Source organism: Melospiza melodia, chromosome 13 (assembly GCF_035770615.1).
Source record: "Melospiza melodia melodia isolate bMelMel2 chromosome 13, bMelMel2.pri, whole genome shotgun sequence".
Classification (NCBI taxonomy): domain Eukaryota; kingdom Metazoa; phylum Chordata; class Aves; order Passeriformes; family Passerellidae; genus Melospiza; species Melospiza melodia.
This window is the reverse complement of record NC_086206.1, coordinates 20,913,492-20,924,837: the sequence shown is the minus strand read 5'-3', so window position 1 is coordinate 20,924,837 and position 11,346 is coordinate 20,913,492. Positions and strand designations below refer to the sequence as shown.

At 54.7% G+C, this 11,346-nt stretch overlaps 1 protein-coding gene across 1 annotated transcript in view; it reads right to left on the bottom strand.

Moving 5' to 3' along the window:
* Positions 1–11,346, bottom strand: part of JPH3 (junctophilin 3) — a 46,863-nt gene that overhangs the window by 3,668 nt on the left and 31,849 nt on the right. The window contains exon 4 of the mRNA XM_063168168.1: positions 6,993–7,912. Coding sequence (XP_063024238.1) covers positions 6,993–7,912 — 920 coding nt within the window. The remainder of the gene's footprint in view (positions 1–6,992; positions 7,913–11,346) is intronic.

Sequence of the window (11,346 nt, the reverse complement as noted above, 5' to 3'; positions counted from 1 at the left end):
GCCCCATCCCTGGGCTGCTCCATGGAGGAATTCCCGGCCAAAACAGCACAGCCAGCGCTGCCCCTGCTCCAGTTCCCTGTTCCGCCACTTTGGGATGCAGCTGACGTCCAGACTTTGGGGAGGGAGCTCAGCCTTCACTGCTCACTTCTCCCAAAAAACAGCAACAGGACAAGAGGAATCAGCCTCCACTTGTACCAGGGAGGTTCAGCTTGGATATTTGGGAATAATTCTTCATCCAGGGCAGTGGTGGAGTCCCCATCCCCAGAGCTGTGTGGATGTGGCACTTGGGGACGTGGAGCAGTGCTGGGGGAATGGTGGGACTCAACTCCAGAGCGTTTTCCAGGTAAATGATCCCGTGGTTCTGTGATTTGCACACAAAGGGCATCAAAGCTGTGCTCTCAGCTGGAAAACTAGGGGGACAGAAGGAAAACATCTGCCAAGGATGGGAATCCACACCAATATCAGCTGGGCAAAAGGATCCTTCTCTATCAACAGGTTGGCTCTCCAAGGATTTTTAAGCTTTGCTTCCAAGCTTAAAGAACAGAAACTTAGACTTTAACCCATGGACACACTAAAATAGGAATAAGCCATGGTTATGGCACAGGAGTAATAACAGTAATTGTCGCTGTAGAGTAATCCCTGCCCCTCTGCCTTGTTTGTTTTTATCCTGGAACTGTTGTGTAGCAACTCCGGAGTTTTTCTGGGAATACGACGGACAGCTGGTTTACAAATGCAATTGTGGCATAATTAATTTAAGCATTAGCAATCCATTATTATCTGTTATCACAGGGTACAAGCTCTGCCTCTCTGCCATGGAAACCAGAGTGCAGGTTACCTAGGAATCCCTCTGGGATCTATTAAGTGTAATTACTAAGGACTTGGATCAGCAAAAAAAAAAAAAAAAATAAAATACATAGATATGCACCATTTTCCAGCCTCAGCACTGCAGAAAGGGCTGCAAACTTAGCAGCTCGGTGACATTTGTGCTGAATTGTCACATCACTGCCAGGAACAGGCTCTGTGAAATGGTTAAGGAGCATTTAGCAAAGGAAACATCAGGGAGCCACTTGGCTTTCTCCAGCGGATTGCAGCAGCTCCCGTGGCTCCAGGAAGGGGCCCAGGAGATGCTAAAAGTGCTTGTGTGAGTGAAAGTGAGTTGGGTGGGATAGAAAAACCTGCTTCTAAGGAAAAAAAGGCTAAAAAAATGAGAGGTTATCCTCTTAGGGATCCTTTAGCCTCCTAAAGAACTGATTTGTCACCCCTGGTTCAATCCTCACCTTCCAGGTGCTCAGTGTTTGTTTAGGTATGTTTGAAGCTCTCATTTTAAGATTTTTATACTAAAAACAGCAGTCACAATTTGGTTCTAATGCAGTCTAAAGCTAGTGTTTGGCTCCAAATTTTCCAAGCTAAGAGATGGAATTGGGCTCAACCCCCATAGCCAGTGATAGGAGCAGAGCCAAGAAGGTGCTCCCTGGTACATCAAAGGCCCTGGAGATGAAAAGGCTTTGAAAAGGACCCTGTCGAGTTGAACACACCATTTCTCTCTGAAGATTATTTACCTCAGGTTGTCTGAACACGAAAGGGATTAGAGGAGGAACAGTTTGTGATTATTATTTGTTTTAAGAAGAGACAACCCCTGCAGCAATGCTCAGCCCTGCCTCATTCCAGAGCTGTGATGGCAACAGGACTCCTCTTCCTCCTTATTCCCATGAAATTATGGCTTCTGTTTGTCTGGGCACACAGCTGCCAGCTGGGATTGAGGTGAATCTGGTTGCTTGAGATGACAGGAATAAGGAAAACCCAGGGATGATTGTGTTGGGAGACCTGGGGATAGCTCCTGATAGGGAAAGAAATAAATGGGAAAACCTGAAGTTGGAAGACCACAGGGATAAATCACAGGGTTTAATCCCAGGGAGGTTAATGCCAAACAAGTCCCCAGGTTCCCAAATGGGAACACCTCCATGCACAGGGGATGTTCACACCCCAAACAGGCTGGGGTGGAGAAAACACCCAGGTTTTATTTCTAACTCGTTTTACGACCTTTAGGGCTAAAGATGCCTTAAAAAGGAAGGGAAATTCATCTCCACCTGGGATGAATCCCTTCAGGAATAACCTGGCAGCTCTGGCAAGGGTGTTGCCCTGTTCTTCTAAAGTTCTAAGCCTTCTGATGTTTACATTTTTGTAATGGAGTTTCTCACGCACTTTTCATGTCAATAATGATTGTTTTGCATTCCTTTCTAGAGGAAGAGAGAATTGATGAACTGTTGGTTTGACCACTGTGATTGCAGAGGCAGCAATTTCATCCTCCAATCCATGGTCACTTTTGGAATTCTATAAATAACGAATTCGGGAAATAAACGTGCTTTTTTTTTTTTTTGCCTTGGACACCTCAGCGTGTGAGTATCGTTCATTTCGTGTGGTATTGCAAGAGCACGGGGAGATCCAGCGGGGAGGTGCCGCTGCCGGGCTCCATCCCCGCTGCCGTGCCGGGGGAGGCTGTGCCGAGCCCTGTGCCCGCAGCCCCGGCAGCTCCCTGCAGATTGGCTGCGTGCTCCTGCCTTTCCCCAGCGACAGCGAAACCTGCCTGCAATATCTGCTGGCAAATCCGCCCCTCAGCCGCTCGCTGCCGGAGGAGAGAGGGAGGGAGAGGCTGCCGGGATCCCTCCCCGCCACCCCCGCAGGGGCACGGAGGGCTCTCGGAGATCCCTCAGCCGGGAGATGCCTTTAGAGCCTCTGCTGCGCTTCTTTCCCCGGGAATTTCTGCATTTGGGCTGGGATTTGCTCTGTGTGATGCTGCGGAGAACAGCCAGGGCTGGCTTTGGGCTGCAGCCCTCACGTCTCTGGGGTGCGATGGGGCAGGGCACCGTGAAGGGCCAAGCCTCGAGCCCCCTCACGCCCCCGGTGCTGAAGGGCCGATCCTCGAGCCCCCTCACGCCCCCAATAATGAAGGACCGAGCCTCTAGCCCCCTCACACCCCCGGTGCTGAAGGACCTCGAGCCCCCTCATGCCCCCAATAATGAAGGACCGAGCCTCTAGCCCCCTCACACCCCCGGTGCTGAAGGATCTCGAGCCCCCTCACGCCCCCAATAATGAAGGGCCGATCCTCGAGCCCCCTCACACCCCCGGTGCTGAAGGACCGAGCCTCGAGCCCCCTCACGCCCCCGGTGCCCTCAGAGCAGGGCGGTCCCTGAAGGCTCTGCTGAGCTGGGGGTCACAGCTGCTGAGCGGGGACAGGGGGTGATGGATCAGGCGGTGCCTGAGCCCGGCCCTTCCCGCTGAGCCGCTCCGTGCCCAAAGCGCTTCTCCTCCCTTCCAGAAGCGGCAGATGTACAGCACCTGCAGGGAGGGAGATCTGCTCCCTTCTCCTCCTCCCCAGCCCTGCCACGGGCTGTGGTTTGTGGATAAAACGCTCGCTGGCGTTTCAGAAAGATCCTTTCCCTTCCCAGTCTCTCGACAATTCCTTTTTTCATTTCCCATTTTACTTCTCTTCAAAGGCTTCTGTGAAGCACCCAGGCCCAGGCTTTGTGCCTCATGGGCCTTTAAGGCTGGGAGGGATGGGGACATTCCCGTAAATCCCTTAATCCCACAACACCGGCACTGGTCCTGGCACATTGGCTCCCGTTTTCCTCTGCCCCAACGCTGACAATTGCTCTGAGTTTGTCCTCTGGGTGCTGGGGTCAGTGCCCACAGAGGCACAGAGAGATCAGGTGGCCTTAAATGTCATTTTAAACCATTTGTGTGGCTCAGTGACCCCAAAACCCCAAATCCCCTGAGAGCCAACACCAAGCAGTGCTGAATTTCATCGATGTTACTGAGCCATGGCCTCAAGAAATGACCTTTATGAGAGGATTTTTTCAATTCCTGGTGTGCAGCCCCAACAAAGGGGGGTGGTTCTGGGAGCTTCTTTAAAAGGACTGGGGAAAAGTGACAAAGTTCCTACAGCTCCTACAGACTCCTTTGTGGAGTCTGCATCCCTGCCTGTGCAGCTTTGGAAAAGCTTGGATTCAAGGCCCTGTGGCTCCCAGCTTGTTTTTCAGATGGCAATCAGGAGCAGTGATTATTTTGGGGTGTGTATTTGTGAGACCTGCATACCCAGCCTGTTCCAGCACTGGCAGAGGTGTGCTACCTCTGGAAGCTGGAGCTGCCACTCCAGCACAGATCCAAGCCCTGGGCTCATGAATGGCTTGTGCAGAGCTGGTTTAGGGCAGATTATTTTTAAAATAAGCTAAGCCGTGAGGGTGACCTCGCTTCTGCTCAGGGATACCTCAGGTAGGGCAAAAATAGCCGTGCTCAGCTCTGAGCATCCCTCCTGCTCATGGCAGCTCCTTTCTCTGGGAGTCCAGCTGGAGAGAGCTGGGAGCTGCCCTTGGAGCCCCTCCTTTTGAGAGAGCTGGCACTGCTGGCACCCAGGGGAGAGGCTGGAGCAGTGTGGGCCCTCACACACCTGCCCACAGCCCTGCCAGGCCCCAGGGAAGGGGGATTTCAGGCCAGTGTAGGGAATTGGGCTTTGGGGGGGGATTGGGGAGCCTTGATTTGCTGTGGGGGTATGTGGAGCTGGAGCAGGATTCAGGGAGGATTTGCAGGATGGAGTGTGTGAGTGTCTGTGTTGTGTGGGGATGGATGTGGGGTCCGTGGGATGAATCCTTCCCCCTCAGCCTTCCCCTCCTCCTCCTCCTCAGGGATTCACCACTCCCTGAAGTCTGAAATGCTTCTGATGGCAGGTGAGGTCACGGGTTTGGGCAGGAGGTTGGAGCACAGATCCTGCACCTCCCATTCCTCCCCTACACCTTCCCCTGCTCCTGTCCAGCCACCCCCTCTCTGCCAGGCCACTGGAACAAAACCCTGCTAGCACCGTGCAATTCCTGCTAGAACAAATTGTTGCTGGCATTGTGGGTTATTTAAATCCACATATTATCTCTTCCTCTGTATTACATTAGCTTCCTCCCAAACCTTCGCCATCTGTTCCACCCTCGGTTATGAATGTGAGAAAACTGAACATGCTGCTCCGCAGCTCCAGCACTTCCAAAGTAGGATGTGCATCCTAATGGCTTTTCCATGCACTTCTCCACGCAGCCTGGGCCCTTCCTTAGTGGCCAGGACTCGCTGGGAATGGCCAGGAATGTCTTGGTGGCAGTTTGCCTCCAGCCTTGTGGAGAGAGGTTTATTGTGACAGCTCCGAGGTGGGAGCACATCTGATGGGCTGGGTGGGGACACAGCTCAGAGCTGCTTGTGCCACTGATCTCCCCAAAATCACGTGGCTCTCAGCGAGGAGAAACAGTGGTTTCATCCCTCCTGGGGGCCCTGTGTCTCCCAGGTTGTGTTGTCAGAGGTGCTGGAACATCTGCGCATCCCACGGCCTTGCCAGGCTGTGTCTGTGCAATTACTGCTGCTGCTCTTCCCCTCTGGGAGCCTGTCAGGCTCCTAATGCTGCCTGTCATGTCTCCAGTGCTTCCCAGGCAGGCAAGGACAGCCTGCATGGCTCTGCTTTTCCAGGGCTGCAGGATGGGGTCCTGTGGATCCTCTGTGCTCAGCTCCCCCTCGGTGCTGGGTGGGAGCTGCTGAGCCCAGGGATGGGGAGGCAGAGAGCTCCAGGGCTGCTGGGGGGGATTTATCAGCAGATCCTTCCTTCCTGCATCCCAGGCTGTTCTGGGGGCATTTATCACAGCTCTATCAGGAAAGCTGGGGCAGATCCATCCTTCCTGCCTCCCAGGCTGCTCTGGGGGGGATTTATCACAGCTCCATCAGGAAAGCTGGGGCAGATCCATCCTTCCTGCCTCCCAGGCTGTTCTGGGGGGGATTTATCACAGCTCCATCAGGAAAGCTGGGGCAGATCCATCCTTCCTGCATCCCAGGCTGCTCCCTCCTCTCTCTGCAGCTCGGCTCTGCTGGCAGGTGCTGGAGGAGCAGGGACACTGCAGCCACGGCAAATGTCACCACACCTCACACACCTCGATGCCTCTCGCCTGAATTTTCAGCCTGACTGACAAATTCATTTCAGTTTCGTGATCAGGCACCGTCCTGTACTCCCCTGACAGGGAGATTTAGCTCCTTCCTGCTGAAATGTCACCTCCTGAGCGTGACAGGTTTTCCATTTCTCCTCGGTAGGTCTGGGGCATCCTCATGGGACACCTCCAGGCCTGCCCTGTGTTTGGCACTGACTCAATAAGGGACATTTTGGGGCACTGGTGGCTTCCCCAGTGCTCCCAGCAGACCCCATCACCTCTCCTGTCAATGCCAAGCAGTGGGAACAACAAGTGAGGGAACTTCTAATGGGAAATTCAGGAATCCTCAGAAAACAAGACTGCAAAAAACCTAAAACCCCACCCAGCTCAGCCTTCTCCTGAGGACGTTCAGCTCTGTCCAGGTCCTGTGTGAGCTGAGATGTCCAACCTCAGACCCTCCCTCCCCAGGCAGTTCATTACAGCCCTCAACTCATTAGCCATGGTTAATGGCTCACCCTCCTTGACTTTAAGCCCATTAATTCTGTTCAGAGAACAGATCATTCCCTTCCACTCTGCAGCAGCTTTTAAGATCACTCTGTCTTCTCTCCTGAACACCTTCCCAGCAGCCATTTCATGCCCAAAGCGTCCTTATCTCCCCCAAAATGAGGAGCCCAGGGTGGGGTGTCTCACAAGGGGCTGTCCTGGAGCAGCAGGAAGCTCTGTGGCCATAACCATAACCCAAGGAAGCATCACCAATGCCTTGCCTGCTCCTGCAGCTTTCCCACCAAATTCCAAGCAATAATGGATTTTTATTGCTGGCCCAGGGGCTGGGCTGCAAAACTCCATCCCCCAGGGAATGCTCCCAGCACAGTCTGCAGGGAACTTGCCACACCAACGTCCAGCAGAGTGGGAGAAGGGAGCAGAGGGGATTCAAGGCACAAACCCACGATAATTCACATTTTCCAAATTTCCCTCCCACCCGACTCCACTCAGCCCCACAACAGCCCCAGGCTTTCAGGGCAGAATTGCACACCCAGTGCCCTCACTCACCGTACTGGATTTGAGCGCATCCCCACTGTCCTCTTCAGATTCTAGTGCAACAGGTAAAGATTTCTGTGGCGGGGAGAAGGTTAAGTCCCACCTCAGTAGCCGAGGTTCAGCTTTGTCCCCAAATCTCAGGTTTTCCAGTTTCTGCACCGTGGGCTCGGCAGAGGAAGCTGGCCTGAAATTCTCTTTGTTCTGGGACTTAGACCTCAGTCTCTGAACCCCGAAGCCCCGCTCTTCCCCGCGGTGCTCGTCAGCCACGCTCCTGCAGCCTCCCCCTTTGCTGTAGTGTCTTTTTTGGGTGTGAATCTCTTGCATATAAGAATCCATCCTCATGAGGGGCTTCATCTCCATCTCGTAATTGCTCATCTTCTCCTCGTCCAGCTCAAGCAGCTTGGAGCTCCCTGAGCTGTGGTTGTGGGACCTGTGGTGGGAAGTCCATGAAACCGTGGCTGGGGAATCTGTCCACCTCTCTCTCGGCTTGTGGTTGGAGGCCGAATGTTTGTGTCCCCCGCTCCGACCTCTGTAGTCTTCGGGGCCAGCGTTGGAGCCCAGCTGCCCGCTGCGCATCGTCCCGCTCCTCCCGGCGCGGCTCCCGCCCACCTTCTCTTCGCTCCAGCTGTTGGGGCGCAGGTAATCCCCGCCGCGCCCCTCCAGCAACATCTGGATCTCGCCGCCCCTCTCTTCGTCCACCGAGACCTGCCTGGAGAAGTGGGCGCTCTTGTTCCTGCAGGAGGGGCCGAGGGGCGGCGTGGAGCAGGGGCTGGCGGGGAAGCTCTGCAGCGGGCTGTCCTCGGGGGTCAGGTCGGACGGGGTGGTCCCTTTGCGGTACAGCTCGGGGCTCTCTTGCTGCAGGGGCGTCCCGGTGGAGAGGACCTCGATGTCATCGCTCGAGTTCTGCCGCTTCGGCCGCTGGCATTCGAGCCCTTCGGGGGCAGTCGTGGAGGGGAGAGAAGGGAGAGGGGAAGGAAACAGGATTATTTCTGGTGCGTGGATGCCCCGAGGGTTTTTCGTGGTAAGGAAAGGGGAGCAGGGGGTTGGGTGGTGGGGAGCAGCGGGGTGGGATTGGGACAGCAGTGTCACAGCTGCTGGCAGCACTGTGGTGACACCAAAGCTGCCCTGAGCCCCACCTTGCAGAACTATGACCAGCATAGGAATGGTTTTCCAACCCCAGAGGTGTGGAGAAGCCACCAAGAGGTTCTGATGGTTTTTTGGGATCCATCTGACCACATTTCCTATCAGTTCCCAGTCTGGAAGCATGGGAAGGGAAACCTGTGACATGGCTGGTGGCACACCCTGTGCTCTGTGTTTGTGTGTGCTGGGTGACACTGGGACCATCCTGGGTGTCCTGGGTGACACTGGGACCACCCTGGGTGTGCTGGGTGTCACCAGGATCACCCTGGGTGCCACCCTGGGATCACCTCACACCAACCTCACTCCCTCCTGGATGGGAACCATCTCAGTTTTCATCTGCCAGGTGCAGGAGGGAAATGGCCACATCTGGGCAGGTGTGCAAGAAAAACCCCACAAACCTCACATCCAAGGGCTTTCCTGCCTCACACAGCCCAGCAGGACATGGAGATTTCCCTGCTCAGCCCCAGGATGGGATGGAAGGACAGGGCTGGTTGTTCAGGGCCACCTGAGGCCAGCACCCCACACCCTCCTCATCCCACTGGAGGCTCCTCATTCCTTCAGCTCAGAGACTTCCCAGGCAGGGTCACCGTGGGATGGGCACCTCAGGAGGGGCTGAATGTCTTCTGCTGCTGGAGGAACATGGAACAAAAACCTCCAGTGTGTTCATCACTGATGAAACACCAAACGATTTCAAGCGAGCTAATAGTGGTTAATTCTCCTTTTCCCCCTCTCTAGTCATTCCCAGCTAAAGCCATGCTAAATTAGGTGAATAATTTGATAAATATATTAAGTGCCTAATGCCCCTGAAATGCATCTAATTGTGATTGCTATGGTGAGACAAGAAACGAGTCTTGAAAAGGGAGAGCTCAATTTTCCTGCCATCGTTTAAAAACGAACGCTCGGCAGCGCCTGCTCAGGTCTCTCCACTTCTGCTGGGCAATTTTCTCTCTTGAACCTTTTTTGGGGAGCTGCTGGGATGTGCCCTATCCTGCCAGGGTCGGGATACACACAGGGAATTCTGGAGTCCCCATTGGAGGACTGGCAGAGAGGGAAATAGTGAAAAAACTGCTTGGAAATCTACCCAAGCAATTTATGGGAAATGGTCTCCTAATGACTCGAGTTTTTGGGATGATACTCACATGGTTCAGCCTTCATTTTCCCCCTGTTTGTATGTGGGAGACTGAATCTCCTGGAGTTTATCCAGGGCCCCTGAAAAATCCTGGTATTGGTGGGAAATTGCTGAGAAGGAGAAAGGTGGAGCTCACCCCTCTGTTTTCCTGCAGAATATCTGTCTCTGGGATAAAAGACAGAATTTTTTGGGATGTTTCCCAGGCATTCCTGACCCAGCCACCTTCCAAGATCTCAAATGGGAAGGTGAGGCACAGAAGGAATAGAGGATTTCATGTGAGAAAGCTGGAAAGCCACCGGTGGGAATGGGCTCACCCAAGGTTTTGGGCTTCATCTTCCTCAGTTCAGGGATTTTGCTGGAATTCCAGGGATTTGCAAGTTCCCACCATCTCCAAGGCCCCCAGAGCTGATGTCCAGCCCCATAACCAGCCCCAGCCTGGCTACATCCACTGCTGCTGCTCCCAGAGCCCCAGAGAGGGGACAAGAAACCCCAGAGATGCTCCCCACAGCCACACCAGGGAGATGGCACCAAATCCCCCTCACCCCAAACCTTCCCTACCACCAATCCACAGGGGGTTTCCTGGGTTAATCCCCGAGGTCTGGGGCTCTGGGAGGGGCAGGACTGGGGGTGCTGGGGCACAGCTGGGGCACATCTGGGGCACATCTGGGGCCCTGCTGCCCCCCAGCCCCGCAGCCCGCAGGGATGGAGGCGTTTCCTTGCGCAGGAACTCCGCGGATGCACCGGGGCCCTTTCGGCACCCGAGGATGTGCAACAATTATCCGGAGCTAAAATTAGCCCCGGGGCACGTGATGTTCCTGGAAGAAGGGTTGTGAGAGCGAAGGAGGATGCAGAGCACCGAATGTGGATTTCCAGAGGGATGGAGGCAGCCGAGCCCGGCCTCCGAGGCTTCAAAGGCAGAGCTGAGGAGCCGCGTTTGGGATTTGGGAGCCTCTGGCTCTGTGTGCGGCTGTCTCTGAGCGGGGGCACTCGGTTCTGCAGCACCACCCAAGCCTGGGTGATCCTGCTGTGTGCAGGAATTGGGGTTGATGGGCACCTGGAGATGCCCATGGCTGATGGGCATGGGAACCATGGGTGAGAGGGCAGGATATGAAACAGGACAGTTTTGTCTTTACCTTCCAGGAGCTGCAGCTGCACAGGCGTGCCCAGGGCTGATGCTGAGGTGGGCACAGACCCCTCTGTGGTGTCCCACAGCACCCACAAACCCTTCTGAGGGGGCACCCAGCACCCCTGGCACTCGCTGTGCCAGGTGGGTGGTACCCACACCCACCTCCCTGCCAGGAACACATCCAGCACCCAGCATCCCGTGGAAAGGGAGCACAGCCAGCACCCAGGGGGTGGGTGGCACTCAGCACCCACCGCAGCACGCCGTGGGTGGCACTGGGGACCTGCAGCACCCTGCAAGGGAGCAGAGCCAGCACCCAGGGTTCTGAACGAGGAGGGCACGTCCAGAACCCACAATTCTGAATATGGGGGGCACATCCAGCACCCAAAATCCTGTACAAGGGTGACAAATCCAGCACCCATAATTCTGAATATGGGGGGCACATCCAGCACCCAAAATCCTGTACAAGGGTGACAAATCCAGCACCCAAAATCCTGTAAAAGGGAGACAAATCCAGCACTCACAATTCTGAATAACGGGGGCACATCCAGCACCCACAATCCTGTGACAGGGAGACAAATCCAGAACCCACAATCCTGTTTAAGGGGAGCACATCCAGGACCCACGATCCTGTGATAGGAGGGCACATCCAGCACCCACAATTCTGAATATGAAGGGCACATCCAGCACCCATAATCCTGTACAAGGGTGACAAATCCAGCACCCACAATCCTGTGATAAGGGGGCACATCCAGCACCCATAATTCTGAATAACGGGGGCATATCCAGCACTCAAAATTTTGAATAATGGGGGCACACCCAGCACCCACAATCCTGTGATAAGGGGGCACATCCAGCACCCATAATTCTGAATAACGGGGGCATATCCAGCCCTCAAAATTTTGAATAATGGGGGCACACCCAGCACCCACGATCCTGAGCACGGTGGGCACGCAGAGCCCCTGCAATGCCGG